The sequence below is a fragment of the Pseudorca crassidens genome, chromosome 20 (assembly GCF_039906515.1).
Source record: "Pseudorca crassidens isolate mPseCra1 chromosome 20, mPseCra1.hap1, whole genome shotgun sequence".
Classification (NCBI taxonomy): Eukaryota; Metazoa; Chordata; class Mammalia; order Artiodactyla; family Delphinidae; genus Pseudorca; species Pseudorca crassidens.
The window spans coordinates 52,260,759-52,287,180 of record NC_090315.1 but is presented as its reverse complement, the minus strand read 5'-3'; the positions used below and the strand labels follow the sequence as shown (position 1 = coordinate 52,287,180).

The window sequence follows — 26,422 nt, the reverse complement described above, 5'->3', positions numbered from 1 at the left end:
CCTTTCCTCTGTTCCTGCATTCCTTTGTTCCCTTAAGATCATTGGCTACTGAGACCTGTTCAAGGGCAAGCATGGTGGCCAGGCTGAGATCACAGAATGGCTTAGGCCAAAATGGCTTCTCTCGTGTCAAGAAAGCCATGCCTGCTTCTCTTTCTCCAGGGACCCCATAACCGATCTGCTTACAAAATCTGTAATATAGAAAGAGTTCAAGGTTTTTATGAATTTGAACATGTCACTTCCCAGTTCTGGTTTCCCTGCCTGGGAAGGGAGGAGAGTGCTGGCATGCCCGCCCTCAGCATCCCCTCCACTCTGAGATTCTTCAGTTCACTTATTCCACAAATGTATGTAGGATGAGAGCCAATTATTTATTGGTTGGTGATGTGTGGCATACACCAGGGATGCCAGTGTACAACTGGACGTTTAAACTGGACCTCAGACGTGGTGGGAAGTTTGCATTTTCGTTGTTTCCTTCATTGAAGTAGGACACACAGCAAATAAACTGTGGCCTGAAATATGGGAAGTGGAGAGGGTAGTTTTCAGCAGCATCCTGAGTCCTGTCTCTCTGGGAAGACGGTATTGAATCTAAGACGAAGCAAAGAGAAGGCCAAGCAAGTGAGTCTGTGGAGGAAGACGTTGGCAGAGGAATGGAAAAGTGTGTGTGAACTCGGTTAAGAGTGTGTAGGCAAGGAATAAAGACGCAGAATGGACTTGAGGACACGGGGAGGGGGAAGGGTAAGCTGGGACGAAGCGAGAGAGTGGCATGGACCAAATGTAAAATATCTAGCTAGTGGGAAGCAGCCGCATAGCACGGGGAGATCAGCTCACGTGCTTTGTGACCACCTAGAGGGGTGGGATAGGGAGGGTGGGAGGAAGACGCAAGAGCGAGGAGATATGAGGATATATGCATATGTATAGCTGATTCACTTTGTTAAACAGCAGAAACTAACGCGCCATTGTAAAGCAATTATACTCCAATAAAGATGTTAAGGAAAAAAAAAAGAGTGTGTAGGCAAGGAAAGGAATTTTCTCTTTACCTTTTAGGTTCTTGGCTAAGACCACGCCCCCAACTGTAATAAAGGAGAGATTAACAGGAGAAAACAAATAGACATTTAATAACAAGGGTACCTCCTGTGTGCATGGGAGATGCCTAGGCAAGCTGAGTAACTCCCCCAAGAGGCCGAAGCCATCCCCGCCCCCTTAAATACCACCTCTAGCTGTGGGAGCCTATCAGGCAAAGCCCAGTAAACAAGGGTATGGCTGTTACGCAGACACAGATTTAAGGCAGAAACTTCTCAGTTGATAAGAATTTCTAGAGATTTAGTCAACCTCTCCTTCCTGGTAAAAGAGGGAGGCCCCCGACACATGGACTTTTCCCTTATAAAAGTAAATGCTCTGGGGCTTCCCCGGTGGCGCAGTGATTAAGAATCCGTCTGCCAATGCAGGGGACACGGGTTTGATCCCTGGTCCGGGAAGATCACACGTGCCGCGGAGCAGCTAAGCCCGTGCGCCACAGCTACTGAGCCTGTGTGCCACAACTACTGAAGCCTGTGCACCTAGAGACCGTGCTCCGCAACAAGAGAAGCCACCACAGTGAGAAGCCCGTGCACAGCAACCAAGAGCAGCCCCCGCTTGCCGCAACTAGAGGAAGCCTGTGCGCAGCAACAAAGACCCAACACAGCCAAAAGAAAAAGTCAAAGACGTGTCCTCTTCAGGATGGTATGAAGGAGAGGGGACAGGCACAGCTGCCAGCCTCCAGAGTAAGCAGATGGTGGAGAGATTCGTGGGCCAGGAAAAGGGATTCGGATTTGAGATGAATACCAGGGCGCATGAAGTGAGTTGATTCATGTTGGCCGAGGACACTGGCCAATGTCAGGAGACCATGTTGGAGAAGATGGGGGATTTGGAAGATTCAATGGCAAGTGTGCAAATGAAGGATGAAAGTATCTGCCAGCCTGGCACTGGGCTGGTGGCGGGGGACGGGCTGCTCTGAGGTACAGCCTAAGGTACGGTGGGTGGGCAGGATTTCTGGGATCGTGAGATTTCACTTCTTTAAATTTTGTTGCCAGTTGATTCTCCCATCATCTCTATGACGGCAGGAATGTGAACTGCTTCATGACTTTGTGCCTCTTTGTGCCGGTGCCTAGAACAGGGCTGTGAATTAGATGCTCAGTGTGTTTTCTGAACGCAGGAAAGCATCAGGCTGGTGCTGCCGACCATAAGACGGTCTTTGTTGTTTTGTTTGTTTTGTTTTGGCTTGGTTGTGTGTGTGTGGGGGGGGGGGTTGGCCACGCCACGAGGCATGCAGGGTCTTAGTTCCCTGACCAGGGATCGAACCCGCGACTCCTGCAGTGGAAGCGCGACGTCTTAACTACTGGACCGCCAGGGAAGTCCTCGTAAGACAGTCTTTAAGAAGGCAGCCGACTTCTGACGTGGAAGGAAAATCAGGACCACATCACACATTCTGGGACTCCTATAAGGAGTGAGAAACTGAATCATGACAGAGGGTTAAAATAAGGTCTGGGGACAGCCCCTCTGATGCCACCCGTCCACCCCACACACGCCTCTGTGTTCCCTTGGTAACCTGCCCTCACCCTGACACCCCCTTACGTCCTTGAATATTTACGTGTCTGGCTCCCCAGTAAACTGCATGCTGTGTGTGCGTATGTCCTGCACAGCTATGTGCTCGCAGTTACCTGAATGCCTGGCACCTCGCTGGCGCTCAGTGAATGTGGGTTGATTTACTCACTCATTATTGTCAGTCATCCAAACTGCTGGGATTGAGAGTGTTTAAAGGGCTTCTGCAATGGTTATTTTATCTCCCCTTGAAAGGTGGTCAGGGCAGGAAGAATTCTCCCCATTTTGCACATGAAGAAGGTGGGACCTGAAGCACTGGGTCACAAACTCTGTACTTTGGTGTCATCCTTGGAGCAGTTAAAAAAATTTGTGATACATGAGTCACAAGAGATTTGGTTTTTGATGGTATGGGATTTTGTCTGGGAGTGAGTGACTCTGTGTGTGTGTGTGTGTGTGTGTGTGTGTGTGTGTATTTAGATCTGCAGGCGTTTCCTACGTTCAGCAAAGTTTAAGAATTGCTGGCCTGTGTCAGTGCTTTGCAAACGTTAACAGGCAGATAAATCACCCGGGATCTACGTACAACGTAGATTCTGAGTCCGCAGGTCTGGGGAGAGACCTAAGAGTCTACATTTCTAACCAGACCCCCGGGTGAGGCTGGAGCTGCCGGTCCACAGACTACACTTTCCATAGCAGCGCCTGGAGATCAGGGAAATTCTAAGCCAAATGCAGAGAAGAGAGAGCACGAAGCGTGCTGGGGACAAGGCAGGGGTGTGCTGTGGCCAAAATATCAGGTACAAAGATAGACATATTGTGCCATGAGCCTGAAAGTGACGTTGTGATTGGGTGGGCTCGCCCCAGTCCCCTCTTTCCTCTCAGTTTAGCAGATATGTCTCTTCGTGATGGTGCAACCCATTGGATTCCCCAGACCTCTACTTGGAGATAAGCGATAATCTCTCACTTTGCAATCCTTGCTACTTTTGTCGAGCGCTTATGAAATCAAGATGGAATGTCTTTGTTTTCACTGTCTACACTATAAGCTCTTTCAGGGTGGGGCTGTTTTTCAGCTCATCACTCTGTCCTGTGTTTACCACAGTGTCTGCCATGTCCTAGATGTGGAGACTCCCAGGATGGTACATGGCTTAGCCCTTGAGTCCCAAACATCAAGCCTGGCAGCCTGGAATAGTAATTAACAGTCCTGCTCCAGTAGGTGGAGAATTCTGGGTGCCAGTACTAGCTTTCCTACTTACTATCTTAGCCTAAGTTTTCTCATCTGTAAAATGGGGGTAATAACAGTTGCCACTGTTCATGGTGCAAATAAAACGACATGATACACGCCAAGCGTTTAGCGCAGTGCCTGCATATGGGAAGAAGCCGATAGACAGTGGCTGAAAATCAACACATCAAAAAAGGGATGCGCGGTATCCTTAATGTTTTCTTTGTGTCTGGCTTTTTAGTCAGGTCTCATAAGGACACGAAGAAATGAATTCCTCATCTCGCCATTACCTCAGCTCCTGGCCCAGGAACACAACTACAGCTCCCCTGCAGGCCACCATCCTCACGTGCTATACAAAAGGACGGCGGAGGAGAAGGTCCAGCGTTGCCATGGCTACCTGAGCTCCAGCGGGAACTCTGCTGGTCACCCCCCAAGTCGCACTCCCCACACATCTTGGAGTCCAGAAAGAAAACATCACCACGGAAGGTTGCAAAAGCAGCATTTTTGTGGACGACGCAAGAAATGTATGTAAGGAAACTTTTTCTTGTTCTGTTCCTCTCTGGGCCCTCGACAGGTTTTCCCAAGTGCCACTGGGTGTGCTGACTTTGCAGGTTAAAATTGGGCTGCACTAAGCCCCCACTGAAATTAATCTTGGAGATGAACCATGAATCATCCCTGTCAGACAAAAACTGGGTGATCATTTTTTCTAAGTTAAACTAGAAAGATTTATTTTCCTCTTTTAACATCTTTTACTTTTTAGTCGGAGGTCCCAATATTATTTTAGTTTCTGTACCCGTGAGAAAAGGACCCAGTCTTCCAAATGATGAAAGAAATCAGAGGTGAATTCCCAGGTGTGGTTGGGTGTTCCTTTTGAGGATTTGAGGGAAAGACTTCCCAGTTAACAAGAATACTGGCACCTGATTGGAGGTGGCGATGAAACATAAGGACCCTTGGACTTGGTTTGTGACCCGGGCCCAACCGTCTGCATTTTTCAGACCAGCAGTGTCCAATAGAAATATAACACCTGCCCCAAATGTAATTTTACATTTTTTAAATCCCACATTAAAAAATGTTTAAATGGGTAAATTAACATTAATAATATATTTAACACAATATATACAAAATATCTCAACATGTCATCAATATAATCAATGAAAACAAATTAAAATGAAGTATTTTATATTCTTTTTTCATATTAAGTTTTGGAAATCTATTTATTTAACACTTCGAGAACAATTTCAAATCAGACAAGAAGTTCTCACCAGAAATACTTCATCTGTATCTCGATTTCATAAAATTTCAAGTTCAAGTTTAAAAGTAGACTTACATAGTCAGACTGTTCCACATATGCTTAAGGTCTTCAACAGCTGAAACAAATATTACTTTTTAAGTGTAAAACAAAATGAATAAAAATTCAGTAAAATTAAAAATTTGGTTCCTTCAGTGGCGCCAGCCCCATTTCAAAGTCTCAGGAGCCGTAAGCAGCACATGACTAGCCAGTTGGACAGAGCGGCCAGGTGATATCCACGGAGAAGAGGAAGTGGTATCCCTGCCGTGCTGATCAGGAGGAAGATGCAAGACTCTTTCTACCATTTTAATTGGTTTTGGGGATTTGGGTGTAACTGAAACATCCTTTTCAAAGAACATCTATTTGGCATGAATTTATACTAGGAGTGGCGTTAATTAATGATAGTAATGATATTTATAGTGGCAGTGATATGTATTTGATATGAGATGTAAAAGCTAATCTTTAGAGCAACCTTATGGTTGGATATTATACTCTTTTCATTGATGAGGAAACAAACTCAGAGTCATTTATCAAAATGGCGTACTTGAGGTTTTAAATCTAACTCTCAATGATTTGATGTTTTAATTTCTCTCTGGGGAGCGTTGACTTCACTATAATGACTATACCGGTTGTTAAAGTATTAAAATATATCTATATTAGTAGTACATACTGCCCTGAGCTTTTCAAGTGCGTTTTCCTTCCCAGCAACCCTTGCATCTGTCACAGCCCATTAACTAAAGGGGTCGTGCTTAATCCAACGGGTACTTCCGGGTCTCTGCTCAGAGACTGTGGCCAGTATCCATGCCTGTACCTTATCTGTTACAAAGTATTAATTTTAAATATCACTTCTGACTGTGCTGTCTCCCCAGCAGCTAAATTAATATCAGGTCCAAGAGCCCTTATTGACCACTTATTTTGTGCTACATTAAAGTTTGTGTTGATGAAACAAGAACATGGGCAGTGTTCTACAGGATACATATTTCTAAATTTTATTTAGAAAATAATGTACAAAGTGTGATAATGAATTCAGAAGCAAAGGATAATGTCTTGTTTCTGCAGTTTCTTAGCAATAAAATAAAAGGAGCATTTCCTTCCCACCATACTGATTTTTCTTGACCCACTCTTCCAACTACAATTGTAGCTTGTTTTCTTTGACTCTTTAGAAGAACATTTTTGAGTTACTGAATCCATTTGTCCATCCATCCGTCCGTCCATCCATCCATCCATCCATCCATCCAACCTTCTTTTGAAAGAATCTCTCTTGACCATAGATTAGGTCCATAGCCCCAGGACAGGTACCAGTGGCGTCATTTATCAGGAGATGAGTGAAGTGTTGGTTACATGGTCTCTCTCCTCCCCTTGTTTAGATTTCTGTCTGTCTCCCCTGGAAGATCTCTGCTGATAGCCCTCCAAATGCTCTTCTGTTCCTTGTAGATGCCCCTAAGCCTCCCACAGAGGATACCTATCTCATGTTTGATGAATACGGGAGCGCAGGGCGGCCCAGAAGATCAGCTGGAAAGTCACACAAAGGCCTAAACGTGGAAACCCTTGTGGTAGCAGATAAGAAAATGGTGGAAAAGCATGGCAAGGCCAACGTCACCACGTACATTCTCACGGTCATGAACATGGTAAGGGAGATTGTCAGGACCCCAACCCCCTGCCTCTCCAAGATAGCTAAGAATCATGGAATTCCCTCGCATGGGTTGAAGAGCAGGTGTAGCCACATGATTTTATTGAAAAAAATTAAATTTGGAGGAAATTGGCTTCATACCTACATGTATTTGGTAAAATCAAAACATACATGCTTATATATATGTCTGATCTCCCCTGGCAGTTTTGGAAATTTTCCAATTTTGTTTCTTTCACTTTTGTTTGATTTCAATTTGTTCCAACAGGTTTCCAGCCTCTTTAAAGATGGGACCATTGGAAGTGATATAAACATTGTTGTAGTCAGCCTCATTCTTCTGGAACAAGAACCTGTAAGTGCCAAACCTCATTTACTTCATCATTCATCCTGCCATTCAGAATACACTTATTGAACACCTACTGTGTGCCAACCCATGTCATTGTCATTAGAAGTTCAAATTGGAAAATTTCCAATTACCCTCAAGGAAAGTACAATCTGATAGGGTTGTGCATTTAAATTCTAAAACATCACAAAATAATTATTTATATATAAACATACAAAATATATATGCAATATATATTTTTCAATATACGGTGATATCCAATATGATTAAATGTGCATATATAATATGAATACAAAAGTAAAGTATGGATATTACGTTATATAAATATTACGGAAGCTTCACAAGGAAAGTGCATTTGGTAAGAGCTTTAAAAGTTAGCTGGATTTTGCAAGTTGGAGATGCTGGGTAGGTACAAAGGGTATTTTGAAAATATACTGGAAATAAGTCATCTGAAAATTCTGGTGGTAAACCTACTGTCTCCCAAAACCAACCACCTTAGGTACTACAGAAACTGAACAAGGAATATTCAACTGCCCTTGACCTGCTTACAGTGAGATGCAAGACAGAACATATAATAAAGTGTTAAGTTGCCTGGCGCCTACTGCTTTGTAGCGTTTTGATGTTGAAACTGTATTTTCTGAGGTGGGGATTACCAATACAACTATTTTTAAGTCCCCTGAGGCTTTTCCTCTCCATCTGTAACTCCAGTAATGAATGGACAAAGCAGAGAGTCAGAGACCAGAGAAAAATGAACCTAACTGCCCAGGTCTATAGCGCTACAGAGGTTAACAACGTATCAAATTATTCTTAGAATTTTGGAAGGGCAGAAAAGGTGTGTGTTGTTCGGGAGACCCTTCTGTCTAACCTACCACTCACACTTTGCCCAAGGACTCAAAGACAGCAACCTCCTAATTCACTGATAATTAAAGATTTTGCCTAAAAACCCTTTTGACCCAAGTCAATAGTTCTGAGAAAACATTTTGATAAAAATTATTTGAAGACTAGGTCCTTTCTTACCCTTTAGAATATTGTGGCTCTTTGTTTCTTCATCCATTCAGCGAGCTTTCATTTTATCGGTTGATGGATTGTAACCTATGATGTGCCGAGCCCTTGGCTGGAAATGTTGACATGGGGCTAAACAAGCTATGGTCAGTACCGTCCTCATGCTTTGTTGAAGAAGCCATGGAACTTTATCCCCATTAATTAATAATTATGTTCTAAAAGTAATAACAGTTCTATAAATATGGTACCAGCGTGAGATGAACAGAGGTGTTTCTAACTGATGCCAGTTTATTTGTTGTAGAAACACAGTTGGTCATAAAGCCCACTACTGAAACTCTGTAGTAACTAGCAATACTGTGAGCGTTTACCCAAAATACTTTTAGTTGTTTTTTTAACACCAGTATGTCCAGCCTTAGCTCAAATGTTTTCCTCTGCTGACCCTTCCCCCAGAAACAAGATGCTTCTGTGTGTGCCTGTACAAATGAAATGATGCAACATTCTCATCTCTGTGACAAATTCACACTTTAATTTGTGTGGGTTTCCCATAGGGAGGATTATTGATCAACCATCATGCGGACCAATCTCTGAACAGTTTTTGTCAGTGGCAGTCTGCCCTCATTGGAAAGAATGGGAAGAGGCATGACCACGCCATCTTACTCACGGGATTTGATATCTGTTCCTGGAAGAACGAACCATGTGACACTCTAGGTATGATATGAGCAAATGCTTCATGCACACCCATGTTAGCTAAAAACACAGTCTGGAAACTTTCCATCGGGTGGGTGGCCCTCAGGTTTCTTAATAAGGAGACTTAATCTGCACATTGTGGAGTATCTTCATTGTACCCTCTGCTGAATATTGTTCTTTTTAACTGAACTCAGTGTGGAATGGGAACCCCTTTACTTTATTCCTGTTGTGTTTTTCTTTAAACCTTTGGATGATCCTTTAGGCATGAGATAAATTGTCATGTAACTACACAAGTTGTAGGTTATTCCATAAGCATCTTGACGGCAGAACTGGATAGCTGAAAAGAATTTGACTGGTCTCCGTGGCATTCAACTATGCCCCTAGGTAGCATGCTTCTTTTAGAAAGTTACTTGAACTTTGAAGCACTCAGCTCTTCCATATTTGTACAAGACAGTGAATTAGAACTCTATCTTTCACATCTATATTATATTTTCTAGTATAGTCTGTTGCATACAGTAGGAATTCAACAATGTTTTTAAATGAATTGATGCTCATCTAGATCGGGGTGGGCAAATGTTTTCTGTAAAGGGCAAGACAGTAAATATGTTAGGCTTTGCGTGTGTCACATAAGCTCTGTTGAAACTACTCACTTCAGCTGTATTAGTGAAAAAGACAGTATGTAAACAAGTGAGCATGGCTGTGTTCCAATAAAACTTCCTTTACTAAAACAGGCAGTGGGAACCATATTTTTCAGACACAACTGATAGTCCAGATTGATGGTAAAAATTTGGGGGTACTGAGAAAAGTTTACATGATTTACTCCCATTTTTTCCTCAAAATATATTTTTCCTTGAAGTGCTTTATACTCCTTCATAATATCTTAAAGATAAAAGTAGATTAGACTTTAATGGGCTTCCCTGGTGGCACAATGGTTAAGAATCCACCTGCCAATGCAAGGGACACGGGTTCGAACCCTGGTCCAGGGAGATCCCACATGCCGCGGAGCAACTAAGCCCGTGCGCCACAACTACTGACCCTGTGCTCTAGAGCCCGCAAGCCACGATGACTGAGCCAGCGAGCCACAACTACTGAAGCCCGAGTGCCTAGAGCCCATGCTCTGCAACAAGAGAAGCCACCTCAATGAGAAACCTGCATGCCGCAACTAGAGAAAGCCCGCGCACAGCAACGAAGACCCAACACAGCCAAAAATAAATAAATAAAATAAGTTTGTTTAAAAAAAAAGTAGATTGGACTTTTAGAATTTTTTATATTTTGTATTTTTCAAATTCTCTGTAATTGGTAAAGTAGCAGGATACAAAATTAATGCACAGAAATCTTTGGCATTCCTGTACACTAATGATGAAAAATCTGAAAGTGAAATTAAGAAAACACTCCCATTTACCATTGCAACAAAAAGAATAAAATATCTAGGAATAAACCTACCTAAGGAGACAAAAGACCTGTATGCAGAAAATTATAAGACACTGATGAAAGAAATTAAAGATGATACAGATAGATGGAGAGATATACCACGTTCTTGGATTGGAAGAATCAACATTGTGAAAATGACTCTACTACCCAAAGCAATCTACAGATTCAATGCAATCCCTATCAAACTACCACAGGCATTTTTCACAGAACTAGAACAAAAAATTGCACAATTTGTATGGAAACACAAAAGACCCCCAAATAGCCAAAGCAATCTTGAGAATGAAAAATGGAGCTGGAGGAATCAGGCTCCCTGACTTCAGACTATACTACAAAGCTACAGTAATCAAGACAGTATGGTACTGGCACAAAAACAGAAATATAGATCAATGGAACAGGATAGAAAGCCCAGAGATAAACCCACGCACATATGGTCACCTTATCTTTGATAAAGGAGCAAAGAATATACAGTGGAGAAAAAACCCACGCACATATGGTCACCTTATCTTTGATAAAGGAGGCAAGAATATACAGTGGAGAAAAGACAGCCTCTTCAATAAGTGGTGCTGGGAAAGCTGGACAGGTACATGTAAAAGTATGAGATTAGAACACTCCCTAACACCGTACACAAAAATAAACTCAAAATGGATTAAAGACCTAAATGTAAGGCCAGGCACTATCAAACTCTTAGAGGAAAACATAGGCAGAACACTCTATGACATAAATCACAGCAAGATCCTTTTTGACCCACCTCCTAGAGAAATGGAAATAAAAACAAAAATAAACAATTGGGACCTAATGAAACTTAAAAGCGTTTGCACAGCAAAGGAAACCATAAACAAGACCAAAAGACAACCCTCTGAATGGGAGAAAATATTTGCAAATGAAGCAACTGACAAAGGATTAATCTCCAAAATTTACAAGCAGCTCATGCAGCTCAATATCAAAAAAAAACAAACAACCCAATCCAAAAATGGGCAGAAGACCTAAGTAGACATTTCTCCAAAGAAGATATACAGATTGCCAAAAAACACATGAAATAATGTTCAATATCATTAATCATTAGAGAAATGCAAATCAAAACTACAATGAGATATCACCTCACACTGGTCAGAATGGCCATCATCAAAAAATCTAGAAACAATAAATGCTGGAGAGGGTGTGGAGAAAAGGGAACCCTCTTGCACTGTTGGTGGGAATGTAAACTGATACAGGCACTATTTAGAACAGTATGGAGGTTCCTGAAAAAACTACAAATAGAACTACCATACGACCCAGCAAGCCCACTACTGGGCATATACTCTGAGAAAACCATAATTCAGAAAGAGTCATGTACCAAAATGTTCATTGCAGCTCTATTTACAGTAGCCAGGACATGGAAGCAACCTAAGTGTCCATCGACAGATGAATGGATAAAGAAGAGGTGGCACGTATATACAATGGAATATTACTCAGCCATAAAAAGAAACGAAATTGGGTCATTTGTAGAGACGTGGATGGACCTAGAGTCTGTCATACAGAGCGAAGTAAGTCAGAAAGAGAAAAAGAAATACCGTATGCTAACACATATATATGGAATCTAAGAAAAAAAAAAAGATCATGAAGAACCTAGGGGCAAGACAGGAATAAAGACACAGACCTACTAGAGAATGGACTTGAGGATATGGGGAGGGGGAAGGGTAAGCTGTGACAAAGTGAGAGAGTGGCATGGACATATATACACTACCAAATGTAAAATAGATAGCTAGTGGGAAGCAGCCACATAGCACAGGGAAATCAGCTCGGTGGTTTGTGACCACCTAGAGGGGTGGGATAGGGAGGGTGGGAGGGAGGGAGGGAAGATATATGGGAACATATGTATATGTATAACTGATTCACTTTGTTGTAAAGCAGAAACTAACACACCATTGTAAAGCGATTATACTCCAATAAAGATGTTAAAAAAAATTCTCTGTAATGCCTGTATTATGTCCTATAAAATAAGTTTATTTTAATAGTTCACCATTAATCACAGTCTTCAAAACACGGTGCATGACTGAGAATCAACCGTTTGGGGTATTGTTCCATAGTTTGGGTTTTTATGATGGAGGTGGTATACATTCAGTCATATTCTGAGCTTGGAATTTGCAAAGTGACATTTGATAGCCCAGTGCATTGTTGCTGTTTTGAAGAGGGATTCTGAGAAGAGGTAGTTTTATCAGTCAGTCAGAGACCAAAATATACGGAAAGGCTTGCAGAAACAAGTACAGTCATGTCAGGACATAACCCTAACAACTGGTGTACAAGTCACTTATTTAAAGCAGCATGTCCTATTGCAAAGAACATGGGTGTTGACTTTCGAATATGTCTGCACTTAAATCCTGAATCTAGAGTTTATGACTGTGAGATCTTGCGCAAATTAATTCACCTTTCTGAGCCTCAGTTTCTAATATATAATTATGCACACGTAGATGTACACGAGGCATATAGGACAGTGTATGGTATTTAACTGCCATTTATTTAGCATTGATGATGATGGTGCCATGCACGATGTTTGCCTGCCTATACGTTAGGTTTACCAGATGACCCCACTTACATCATGGCAGCAAGGTGGAAGCAGTCAATTCACAAGCATATATTTCATACTCTTGGGTACATATCCTTGTTCTCCTAGTTATGAAGACCCACACTTGGGAAGAAAGGCATTCAACACTATAACGTAGTTCAAGATAAACTCGAGAACAGGCTGGAATGATTTTATAACTGCTCCTAGGAGAAAAATAAAGTTAATCTGCTAACACTCTTTAGGCTTTTCCATGTTATCTGCTTTAGAAGAAAATGAGGGTGCGTCTCTTAGAAAATATACCTTGTTTTCTCTTAGAAAATACACCTTGAGCTTTGATACTAATACTACCGTTAAGTGACTTTTTTACATTGGTTTAGCTGTCATTTTAGCAATTGTTCTGACCCAAATAATGAGCTTAGATCAGGCATGTAAATACCCTGTGACTTGCTATCCATCCTGTATATGAAATGGGAGTTACAGTACTCATACTGCCTTCATACAGTTGTTAGGAGGGTCAGTTGATGACAATATCTTTTAAAAGCAAGAAAGTATTAAGTCCCACTCTTATCTATTTAGAGAGAACAGAGAGGCGTAAAACACCTTTAGTGTTTTTCTACCAAAAAAAGAAAATACATTAATCCTTTGAACTAAAACTGTACAGAACATTTTGAGGGCATCAGAAATGATCAGGTATCTGTGTGTGTTCCTTTTGAATTTGGGTTTGAAATTGCTCTTTCAACAGGGTTTGCTCCCATCAGTGGAATGTGCAGTAAGTACCGAAGTTGTACCATCAATGAGGACACGGGACTTGGCCTGGCCTTCACCATCGCCCATGAGTCAGGGCACAAGTAAGTGACCCCTTGATATACCACTTTATATGAAAACCAGTTGGGCGATTCATTGACATTCCTCTAATGATTATTATTGACCTGGGTAGAATCAATAGGATAAATCTTGTATAAAGCTTAGAGTAGTACTTGACTCTAAGGAGGGCTCAATCGAAGGCCAGTCATTGTCGAGGCTTTTGTTAAAGACATTCGATAGCTACTCCATGGTAGATTGTGTGCATAAAGGGACTGCGAGTTATCTAATGGATCCGCTGGTCATTTAGGCATGTGTTTATTTTCTTCCAAGTTTTGCGGCAGTAAAGATACTTTTAGTTCATTATACTACAGAAATAGTCATGGGGACATGTCAATTCCTAGAATGTAATGACATGTTAATTGTTTAAAAACTTTTGTGTATGCTGGATATTCTTTTCCTCGGTGTCATTGCGTGTCCTTAATATTCTTTTAATTTAATTCTTTTGTGAGAATAGGGTTAGAAAGGAGGAATAAGAAACCTAAGAGTAATGAGATGAATGTATCTTATGAAGCATATAACCTGGTACACATACAGTTCTACAGAGAATTTTCACATTATTTAAGCTGTAGCATCTATATTGGAATAAGCATACTGCTTCACAAAATGACTGTCTCAGAGGGTGTATGAGTTTAGGGGTGTATGTATGTGTGTCTTGTATTCAGCATTTATATTGAATGCTCGTTTTCAGAGCATTAGTTAATTTCTGACTTAAAAATAAAAGCAAATGCGATCTATTTCGCAACTATGATTTATATTTTGGTATTTTGGTATTAGTGTGTCTTGTGAGCTATTTATTATCTTCAGAAAATTTGAATCTTGACCATTACTGTTATCCAACAGTCACCCAGCATTTTATATCTATGCACAGCTGCTTTTATAGCAAGATACTAATGAACCAATTTTATTGGAACAGTGGCGCAAAAATGCCCATTAGGCACAAGATCCCTGATAAGTGCAGAAAATAAAATATCTAAATTTGTCTCACCAGCATGAGGTCCACATGAACCAGTCTCTCACTTTTAAAAAAGTATTGGCCTTTAGGGACTTCCCTGGTGGCACAGTGGTTGGGAACCCACCTGCCAATGCAGGGGACACGGGTTCGATCCCTGGTCCGGGAAGATCCCACATGCCGCGGAGCAACTAAGCCTGTGTGTCACAACTACTGAGCTTGCGCTCTAGAGTCCGCAAGCCACAACTACTGAGCCCGCGTGCCACAACTACTGAAACCCACGCACCTAGAGACCGTGCTCCGCAACAAGAGAAGCCACCACAATGAGAAGCCTATGCACCACAACAAAGAGTAGCCCTCACTCGCCCCAACTAGAGAAAGCCTGCGCACAGTAACAAAGACCCAATGCAGTCAAAAATAAATAAATTTTTTTAAAAAACGTATTGGCCTTTAAAAAATGTAATCATCTTTGGTCATGAGTTAAAGATACCAATATCAAAATCCAACACGTTAGTAAGGAAAACCGAAGACATTCTCCAGGTGCGTTGAGGAGAGTCAGAGGTAGGAGGAAGAACAGATATAATGGAAAGTACATACTCAAATTCTAAATAACATGGCCTAACAGAGTTACATTTTGAAACAGACAATTCATGAGATTTTGACAAGACTTTTGACATGTGCTAAAGAAAACGCATGTTATCTACTAAAAGGGTGTTAAATCAAAGTAAATTAGAAAATTAAGAAATTTCAAGTTCAAAATTCAATTCAAACTTGGTTTTCTTATGTCCGTAAAACTACAGTGAAATGCTGATTTAATGCCCTTCTCCTCTTAGAGTAATGGCTTTGATCTCTCCCCACCTTATCCCCATTTCTGTGATTCTTACCCTTTCCTGTGGTGCTTTATATGTAAATTTCCTTCTGCTTTTGACTTTCACAAATATTTTTAGAAAGAGTGTCTCCCAAACAAACCCCCTTAGTTTCCTGGTTAGGTACAATGATGAACTGAATTGGGCAAAGTGGAGGATGGGGAAATGCTTTCCCCGAGTGTGTTTTGAGGTTAATTAATACCTGTGTGTGAATCCGTCACCTCTAAAGCCCTGGGGTACTCACTGATAGGACCACAGTATACCACCATCCTGCCATTCCTTGCCTGATAAATTGGGAGGAATGATGGGAAAATAGCTAGTTTGCAGACATGGGTCACAATAAGATCATCTCTATGGTTATAATACAGTTGTTTATTTGGAATAGGCTACCTTCGAAGGATGGCTATATTGATAAGTTATTATATCAGAGTAGCATGCTTATTTCCACAGAAATCCTACCTGCCTCTTAAAAATATGTTCTTAAGAGACACATTTTACTCCTCTAAATAATTAGGCTAAGAACAATCTAAATCGATGATAAATTGGTATCCCTCCATTCTCTACCTCCAGAGAGAAGTCAGAAAAAGCTTTTTTGGGCCCTGAATTTTTTGGAGATGACCAAAGAAGCTTATTTCCCCATCCTCTTCCAATTTAATATGGCCTGAAGGAAGCTCTGTCTTTGTGATGTGTGTATTCTATGTGCATATAAACTTTAATGTCACATTTATGCTACCAGTTAGGAGATTTGGGAGTCATTGAGTCACTGAGGTGTAATGTATATGATTTCTAGGTAAACCACCTAAAATTATTTTTACTCTGTTATTGCTAGAACCTTCTTTGGTGAAATAGACCAAATTAAAGTCTTCTCAAAAAATGCATTCAAAAGAAGTCCATCATGTGCCTTCAGGATATGGATTCAACTATTAATTTTCAAAGATGTTTATGGGGCTTCCCTGGTGGCGCAGTGGTTGGGAGTCCGCCTGCCGATGCAGAGAGCGCGGGTTCGTGCCCCGGTCCGGGAGGATCCCGCGTGCCGCGGAGCGGCTGGGCCCGTGGGCCGTGGCCGCTGGGCCTGCGCGTCCGGAGCCTGTGCTCCGCAACGGGAGAGGCCACAGCAGTGAGAGGCCCGCATACAGCAAAAAAAAAAAAAAAAAAAAAAGATGTTTATGGCTGTAGGGAGGGGAATTCAATTATATAAAGAGTCTGTGATTTCCGCAATAAAGTGATCAGCATTAGAAGTTTATATGTCACACTAATGCATAAAGAGTCAGTAAACAAGTATAATCAGCTTTTGTCTGTGCTTACCTCCTACTCATTCTGAAATTTCTTACCACAGTTCCATATGGGTGGCAAGAAAAAAATTTTTGCTGTTTGGAATAAAAGAATTTGACTGTCTCATCATTTTAGTTTAACTTGGAAATCTTGACCAAAATTTTCTTGCCCTTAAAATCTGTAGCACGTATGCCATTCTTTGATTTTGTGGCCAAGATATAATATAAAAAAGCCCTTAGCATTCTTTAGAATTTTCTACATGAATTTTACAACAATAGATAGTACCTCGTTTTGTCTTTCCCTTTTCTTACAATCTCAGTGACTCTGTCCCTCACTTGGGTTCCCTGATTCTCAATACATCTTTTTCTTCCTCTGCTTATAGTTTGGGAAACGGGTTCCCAGAAGGCTTTCTGTTTTCTTCTTTGTGTTGTAGTTTCGGCATGGTTCACGATGGGGAAGGCAACCCCTGCAGGAAAGCGGAAGGCAACATCATGTCTCCCACGCTGACCGGAAACAATGGGGTGTTCTCATGGTCCTCGTGCAGCCGGCAGTACCTGAAGAAATTCCTCAGGTAACACAGGCCAGAGCCAGGGGCGTTCCCAGGTTTGGAGTAGTGACCGTGAACGGTGCTCAACAGACATGAAAACAAATACTTGGTGGATTGATGACGATGATATTGTCATGATTATTGCTGAAGAAATACAGTGAAGGTCTAATATTGTGCTAAGTGCTCCTCATATATTGCCCCACTCCATCCTCACGTCGATCCCATTATTATCCTCATTCTAGAGTTGAGGAAACTGAGTGTTAGGGAGGTTAATTGTGCTGGTAAGTTGTCAACATAAGCCTCACACTTAGGTGTGTTGTGACTCCATGGTCTGTGCTTAGAACTCTCTCTCTATGAAGTCCAGAGGTTGCTGGATATATTGCCTTTTTACTGTAACTGATTATTTTAATGTGATCAGTCACCTCAGTCATAAGAGTATTAAAAGTGCTGAAATGGTGTGCTTGTGTTACGGTGAATGGAGCCCTGTGTTGGTTGGCTATTTTGTTTGAAATGGCCACGAGCTAGCTCAGTGTCCAAGCGACATCCAAAGGGCGTGATGATACCTACGTAGAATCCCTTCAATAATCAAAACTCCTAGATTTCATTAGTAAAAGGGGAGTTAGGAAGGTAGCACTATTTGATTCATAGTAAATCATGAACACAAACTTGAAACTCTTGGACATTTCCTTTGATTTTCTTAAATATTATATCTATTTGACCATTTTACAACACTAGAGTTGTGGTTAAACATACATGTATTGTATTATTTTATATGTATGTAGATATAGCTTGTTTATGTTGACTCGTAAGAACACTCAGGTTCTTATCGCATCTCCCTTTGACCAGATATTAGGGAAACTAACCACGTTTCTTTGAGAATTCGTATTCCCCTGATACTTTTTGTTTTGAACTTGTGCCAGTGCATATTATTTGCAGATGTTTACAGAATTAGCCATACACACAGGCAAGGCTGATTCAATGGAAGGATGTCTAACCAAATGATGCCCCAAAGGACAGTAAAAAATGGACAAGCCTCTCGCTATGTGACTTTCGCACATAGAAGATTTTCTAATTCATTTTAAATTTATGATCCGGGGCCTGAAGTTATCTCTTCCATCTCATGTGAGAATGAAATCAATAAATACTATAAATCAAGGTCAATTTAGTATAGATTGAACTTCCATCATTTTTATGATATAGTTAAATGCTTTTTTGTGTATAATAATAATCGCAGCAACAGAAGCTAACTTTGAATGCTTCCTGCGCTGTGGTGAGCATGTTACACTGTCTCGCTTGATGTGTTAACAACTCTTATGGAAGTCAAATTATGTCAATAATGAGATGTATAAGAGTTGATCTGGATTGCATGGTTGACTAGGACCCCCATCTGTCTGACTCCAAAATGCCACATAACCACCATACTGTTTTACCTCTCAGTGACATCCTAGTTTAATTATTTAAGTAAGTGGAGATAAGGTGCTTTCTATGAAAATCCATCCCATTAAGACTGATTTTTTTTTTTGCTCAACACATCCTTTCTCCTGATTCCCTGATTTGTTTCAAAATCTTTTCCGTTTTTTGCTCATAAAGATTATTTGAGGTAAAATACATCTTTGACCACTGCCCCGTTGTCTGTAAAAAACACAGCGTGACTTTCAACTCTTTGAAGACAAGTAACTGTCTGTAGCTAGTTTATTTTGTAACTTGAATACTCACCACAGAGTAGGCACTCAGACAAATTTGTTGAACATTGTTGAATGAGACTATTGGGGAAAGTTTTCAAATGTACTGACTTCTCCCATCTCCTAGTAGGTCAGGCCTCACAAGCTGGATGGCTATAACTTCCAGTACCATGTACAAAAACCCTTTGCAGTTGTGTAAATTTCATCTTCTTAGACGGGACAGGACTCACTCTTTTAACTTTAAGCATGTACCTATTTCTTTGCCATGTTACATTTTTCTTCACATGAATGCCTTCAGAGGTATGTTGTTTTGTGTGGCCAGATGACAGATAGACATGGTAACCAATAAGGATGTGTTATCACTGCAGTACACCTCAGGCTGGGTGTCTGGTGGATGAGCCCAAGCAAACAGGACAGTATAAATATCCGGACCAACTCCCAGGACAGATTTATGACGCTGACACACAATGCAAGTGGCAATTCGGAGCCAAAGCCAAGCTATGCAGCCTTGGTTTTGTGAAGGTATGTTTGCTTGTGATTTCAAACCTACGTTAAGATTCTATCGCGTGTCTGTGTATCTACCAGAAGTATAAACATTTGGTTTGCTGAGGCCAAGGGTTAGAGTCTGGGTTATCTCTACAATGTCATCTGTTTGGCGTGATAATTAAGTGGCAATTTTACTGTCAGTGAATTATCCAGGCTTATCCCCTATAGACCGTGCCTGGTTTAAATACCATCTGACTGCGTCCTTGGAAGAAAATTCCTCCTCTGTAGACAAAGATTTTATCACAAGTAGTAAATCTAGATACAGTAGCTTTTACCTACTGCTCGTAACTGTTTTTGTTATCATTGTTTCATATTCCCTTTTAATGTAATTCATATAAGATCATCACCACCTCAGAAGACGTACATATGCCTTTTACAGTAATAGGACCATGATCATTGGCAGCTAACTTTTCTTGTGTCTTGAGTAATCTTAACACTTCTTTTGTATGTATGTTGAGTAATCTTTTGTTTTTTTGAGTATCAAGGTGTATCTTGAGTAATCTTAAAATTTTTGTGTCATCTTTTGTTCAAGAAAGACTTACATGTTTTGTAAATAAGTTGATTTGTATCATTTCTTTTAGATTCCGCATATAGGCGATATCATATGGTATTTGTCTTTCTCTGTCTGACTTACTTCACTTAGTATGATAGTCTCCAGGTCCATTCATGTTGCCACAAATGGCATTATTTCATTCTTTATTATGGCTGAGTAGTATTCCATTGTGTATATATACCACATCTTCTTTATCCATTCATCTTTGCTCTACACCTGAAAGTAACACAACATTGTTAATCAACTATACTCCGATATAAAATTAAAAATTAAAAAAAAAGAAGGAATTACCTTTCTGTGAAAAAGATATATGGGAAGACGCAAAAGTCCAGGACGTAGAAATGAGAGAAGCATGGTTCCAACTGGTTGACAACTACATCACTGACCATCTCAACATCCCTAAAAAGTAGAATCATTTTTAAGTTGGTTAATTCCTAGTATCCAAAGAGAAACGTGGAAATTCTAGGTATCTGGATACATGGAAATTTTGGAGATTTATAGCTCCTCTTCCCCTCTCTATTCCTATTCCTTCTCCTCCTCCTTTCTTCTCCCTCTTCCTTTTTGTCCACCACCATCACCACTACCATTACCACCACCATCAGCAACACCACCGCCATGGCTATCACCATCACTGCTGTCCTCCGTCACCACCATCCACCGTCACCCCCCAGCAATTGCCAAGTGAGTGCTCCACATAAAGCATTCCACTTAGAGACTTATTTTACTTTTCCTGAATCTTCACAAAAACCTTTTGAAGTGAGAATTATCACCCACTTTTTTTTTATTTTTTTGCGGTATGCGGGCCTCTCACCGCTGTGGCCTCTCCCGTTGCGGAGCACAGGCTCCGGACGCGCAGGCTCAGCGGCCATGGCTCACGGGCCCAGCCGCTCCACGGCATGTGGGATCCTCCCGGACCAGGGCACGAACCCACATCGCCTGCATCGGCAGGCGGACTCTCAACCCCTGCGCCACCAGGGAAGCCCTATCACCCACTTTTTAAGTAGAGCTCAGAAAATGTATTCCATTGGCCCAGAGCCACAAAAAAAAAAAAGCTTCCTTGGTGGAAGCTAAACAAGCTGCATCACCCACATTGATGTTACGCTTCCTCTTCTTCATTAGTTAGCACCAGTGTTTCCTAAACTTCAGCATTAATGTTCAGTCCTTAACAATTACCTTTATTAGTGGTGCCATATCTTTGTAGTATTTTTCACTTGTTGCTTTTCTATGAATCAACTCACTTTAAAAAAAAATAAAAGTCCAGAGCTTCCCTGGTGGCGCAGTGGTTGAGAGTCCGCCTGCCGATGCAGGGGACACGGGTTCGTGCCCCGGTCTGGGAGGATCCCACATGCCGCGGAGCGGCTGGGCCCGTGAGCCATGGCCGCTGAGCCTGCGCGTCTGGAGCCTGTGCTCCGCAACGGGAGAGGCCACAACAGTGAGAGGCCCGCGTACCACAAAAAAAAAAAAAAAAAAGTCCAGTCCTGAGAAATAATAACCACCAAAACGCCAGTTTTATATGGGATTGCATATTTTTCTAGTGCAATTTAAATGCGTAACCATTAGAAAAGTTTATGCATACACCATCCACATTTTTTGGTGTATCCTCCATGGTATGTGGATCTTAATTTGGCAAACGCTAGTGAGCTGGAGAAGGCTGAACACGGGACAGATCTGGGGGGACAGCTGGGGAATTTTGTTTTGGACATGTTAAGTTTGAGACGCTTGATAGAGTTTGGTATGCAAGGACCATTAACGTTTTGAGTATGTCATGCTTCCCCTGAAGGGGCATCCAATCTTTAGAATACAACAGGAGAAAGGTGGCCAACAGGGACAGGACAGAGCAACATACTGCAAAGAGACTCTTTCCTTAAAGAGCCACATCCAGGCAACCTGAGACCTTTGGAGTCTCCGTGGTTATTTTCCTTTCCCTTAAATTATGACTTAAGACTAGGGAATTATATAGATAAGGAAAAGTTAGATGAATAGGCTGGGGGAAAAAAGAGGGAAGAATAAGCAAAAAAGTGCAAACTCTCATTTCTGTTTACTTTGAAAGGAAGCCTTCTCAGAGGGCTCTCGGGTCGTCAGAGCATGTCGTTGGCTATAATTACGTTTGACTTCTGTACTTCACCGCAAAAGAAATAACATGTTCATACAGCCTGTCGTATTTCACTCTGGAATCCCTGTGTTTTTGTGTTTTGCTTTATTTTCCTGGTCTTCTCCAGCTGCCCCCTTTCCTTAGCCCTGTGGCTTGGCGTTGGCTGTGGAATGAGGGGGTCTCCTTTGCTTTGGTCCACCCTGGGGTCATTTGGGTGGCTGCCACCTAGGCTCCGGGTGTGGGTTATGGCTTTCCCCTGGCTGTAAGAGGGAAAACAATTTAATTCTGAAAGCCTTTCGAACTGCGGCTTTGTTTCAATGGTTACCTCCCTTTCCTCCATTTTGATGTAGATTATCCTTTTCCCAGCTTAACTTGTCCCACCTATGACCCAATGTGGGAGCACACGGAGATGATGAACCTCATTCATTTTGTCGGAAGGCTGCCTTAGGCTTTCTACTAATGTCAGTAGCAGGTCCATTTCCATGGGAAATGTTTCCATATTGTGTCTTCTGAGCTGTATCGAGCTTTGGAAATAGTATGTGTGGTGCCTCTCTGGGGCTGCTGCTGGTGGTGGTGTTTCCAAGCAGTGTCCTGGAGGTCCTTCCCTTCTCTTTTTGGGAGAAGAATTTTACGCTCCGTAAGACCAGGCTCACTGCCTGTATCTCTCGTTTCCTTGTGTTTTCTCTTCTCAGTCCTGTGGAACACTTCCTTTGTGAAATATTTCTAAGTATGTTCTTGCCATATTTTCTAACCATGAAATGTCTATTAACTGGAATGCTTGGAGAATCAGGTGCCTGCCTGGTTCATTGAATTTTCAGGAGTACAACAAGTGACCACAAAAGTCATTTTGTATTCTCCCTCATCGTTACTATTTTCCCAAAAATAGATTGTGTTCACTTTCTACCTTAGTCAGTAGAATGTGGTGAACAAAATGGAATGACTTTGGCGATTCATGATTTTGACATTCCATTAATGATGTCATTCTGAAAAGCAATTCCACCTTTTGAGCTGGAAGGAATCTGGTTCAGTCCCCTTCCTTTATTTTTTTCTTTTTTTTAATTAGTTTTTTATTTTTGGCTGCGTTGGGTCTTCATTGCTGTGCGCAGGCTTTCTCTAGTTGCGGCGAGCGGGGACTACTCTTCGTTGAGGTGCGTGGGCTTCTCATTGCGGTGGCTTCTCTTGTTGCGGGGCATGGGCCCTAGGCGCATGGGCTCAGTAGTTGTGGCATGGGGGCTCAGTAGTTGTGACTCACGGGCTCTAGAGCGCAGGCTCAGTAGTTGTGGCTCACGGGCTTAGTTGCTCCACGGCATGTGGCATCTTCCTAGACCAGGGTTTGAACCCATGTCCCCTGCATTGGCAGGCGGATTCTCAACCACTGTGCCACCAAGGAAGTCCCCCCCCCCCTTTATAGATAGGCAGCCAAGGCCTGGAGAAGTTGAGAGCTTTCTAGCATCCATTGGTGGTACATCCAGGTCCAGAGCAATGGTCAAGGATCCGGACTCTGAAATCAGGCCAGTTTGAGTCCTGCCTTTGCCACTTACCAGCTGGGGGACCTTACAGCTTGAAACTGTCAGTATCTTGCTCAGTTTCCTCATCTCAATGAGTTTATAAGAGGAATTGCTGTTCACCACTAAATGGTGTTAACGACAGTATTTATTTCCTATGCGTGCTGTAATAAATTTCCACAAACGTAGTGACTTAAAACAACTCAAATTTATTTTCCTGCAGTTCTGGAGGTAGACATCTGAATTGCACCACACTGGGCTAAAATCAAGTGTTGGCCAGGTTGTGTTCCTTCTGGAAGGTCTAGAAGAGAGGCCATTCTCTTGCCTTCTCCAGCTTCCCAAAGTGGCTGGCATTCTTGGGTCACGGACTCTTCCTCCATCTTCAGAATCACCAACACCTCGCTGAGTTCTCCCCCCGCTGCCATCTCTCCGGTTCTCTTCTGTCTTCCTCTTCCCTGTTTAAGGACCCTTGTGATTACCTTGGGCCCATCTGGAAAATCTCAGCACTTCCCCACCTCAAGGTCAACGGATTAGCAACATTAATTTTATCTGCAACTTTAATTCTCCTTTGCTATATAACCTAATATAGTCACAGGTTCCAAGAATTAGGACATGGTTGTTTTGGGGGCCATCATTCTGCCTACTACAATCCAGTATGAGAGTTACATTATTTCCTAGGCCTAGTGTAAGAATTAAATTGTCCAAATGCTTGAAAATTATTATAAAGGTGAAGAAGGAACGATGATGATCATTTACACCATTTATCCTTGAGAACAACCCTGTTGAGGCATGTGCTAATTTTATCACTTATTCACAGGTGAGGAAACTGCAGTTTAAAGGGCTTCTATAACATGTCCATAGGTCCTGCAACCTGGAAATGCAGGACAAGGATTTGAATCAGACATGCATTATTCCAGTCTTGGTCTGTTCCACTTAAATGATGATGATGGTGGTGATGATGATGGTGGTGATGATGGTTAGAAACCAGATCTCTTAGTTAAAAGGCAAATAGTCTCCAAATTAACTATTGTTACCTCCCAGTCATTACTAAACACACATGAATATATGGGTAGTGTAGAAGTTTCCTGCTTACGTATTTGCTAGGACATATTACTGGTTACCTTGCTACTACCAGCTTCACTTGACTCTGCTTTCTGGATAATGTCCCATTTCGGCCACCTGGAAATAGAATGTTTGATACAACAGCTTTGGATGTCTTTGTTTTTATTGTATCATCACCCTCACCATCTCCTTCTTTCCTTTCAGGACATTTGCAAATCGCTTTGGTGCCACCGAGCGGGCCACAGGTGTGAGACCAAGTTCATGCCTGCCGCGGAAGGGACCGTTTGTGGCTTGAGTATGGTAAACTGCCTACTTGTTAGTTTTTAGTTCTAGAGGCTTCATAAAGTATAGAACCCAAACTATTTGTACTGTTACCTCAGACCGGAACACTTTGGCTTCATCTGTTTTCGGACTTTGCTTTCAATTAACCAGCATTCTTTAGCAGCTATTCTAAAACTCACTGCGAATATAACCGAGTTGGCTCCATCTTTTAAGAAGGTTTCTCTCCTTTTGCCTTTGTTTTCCATTTTTAGATGGAGGCTTGGGTTCAAATGTTTCTAGTTCAGTGAGCTGGAGGGCTTCATTGTTTACTGTTTGTTTTTTAAACTCGATTCAGTGTAGACAAGCCTTGGGAAGCAGATAGTTCCTTTAGTAGCAAAGGAAGGACTGTGCCTGCATACAAAGCCTCTGTGATGCACCTCACAGGACCAGTCACTGAGCTTCCGACATGCCCGCTAGCAGCATCCTGTCCCTTATAGCAGCATCTCTTGAGGGGCAAGCTGCGTCTCCGTCTAGGTTGTACAGAAGGGTTTTTCGCTCGCAATATCTTCAACCCTAAGAACCATTTCTATTACAGAAGATTATGGGAGAGTTCTGTGTTTTGAAGGAAGGACTCTCATATATGAGTTTCTGTTTTTCTTCCCCTTTCCCAGTAGAGTCTGGAGGGGAAGATACACTTGAGGATGGGGCTTCCCTGGTGGTGCGGTGGTTGAGAGTCCGCCTGCCGATGCAGGGGACACGGGTTCGTGCCCCAGTCCGGGAAGATCCCACATGCCGCGGAGCGGCTGGGCCCATGAGCCATGGCCGCTGAGGCTGCGTGTCCAGAGCCTGTGCTCCGCAACGGGAGAGGCCACAACAGTGAGAGGCCCGCGTACCGCAGGAAAAAAAAAAAAAAAAAAGATACACTTGAGGTCCCAGTAAAATGATCCAGATTTGGGGCATAACTTTGAAAGACCATGACCGAGAAGCTGTGAACAATGAGAGAGCTGGAGATATTGCAGGTTTTTCGGTCTCTGCCATTGGCTCTCTTGAGACAGCCAAGCCTGTAGAAAAGAATTGGCCACTTAAATTGAATTCAATTCCATCATAATTTCTTGACCACTAGATATCAGTGAAATATCTACAGAGATAAATAAAACTCCATTTTATCTCTTCAAACATTTACAGACCAATGGGGGAACCTGCACAGAAGCCAATAACTTTGGTTCTTTTTAAACACATCTTCTCGAAGCGCGTAGCTGCTATCAAAGCCCAAGTGAATAAGAAATGAATCCTGCTTGGAAATAGGGGTGCACTTAGAATAAACTACGATGAATGGGTGCCCCAAGATGGCTGTTGGAATTTGAATTTGAAGTTCTTCAGTTGGGTGAAGGAATTTGAATTTGAAGTTCCTCAGTTGGGTGAAAGAGAGACTTTTTCGAAGAGACCAGCAATAAAGGCAAAGACACAGACACATGAAATAAATGAATATTGAGAAGATGCTTTCTGATATTCGTTA

General features: G+C 41.9%; 1 protein-coding gene across 1 annotated transcript in view; it reads left to right on the top strand.

Moving 5' to 3' along the window:
- Positions 1-26,422, top strand: part of ADAMTS18 (ADAM metallopeptidase with thrombospondin type 1 motif 18) — a 157,269-nt gene that overhangs the window by 68,042 nt on the left and 62,805 nt on the right. Inside the window, exons 3-10 of the mRNA XM_067720437.1 lie at positions 4,029-4,311; positions 6,510-6,703; positions 6,971-7,054; positions 8,596-8,755; positions 13,450-13,555; positions 17,092-17,229; positions 19,256-19,409; positions 24,850-24,945. Of these exons, the coding sequence (XP_067576538.1) occupies positions 4,029-4,311; positions 6,510-6,703; positions 6,971-7,054; positions 8,596-8,755; positions 13,450-13,555; positions 17,092-17,229; positions 19,256-19,409; positions 24,850-24,945 (1,215 nt within the window). The remainder of the gene's footprint in view (positions 1-4,028; positions 4,312-6,509; positions 6,704-6,970; positions 7,055-8,595; positions 8,756-13,449; positions 13,556-17,091; positions 17,230-19,255; positions 19,410-24,849; positions 24,946-26,422) is intronic.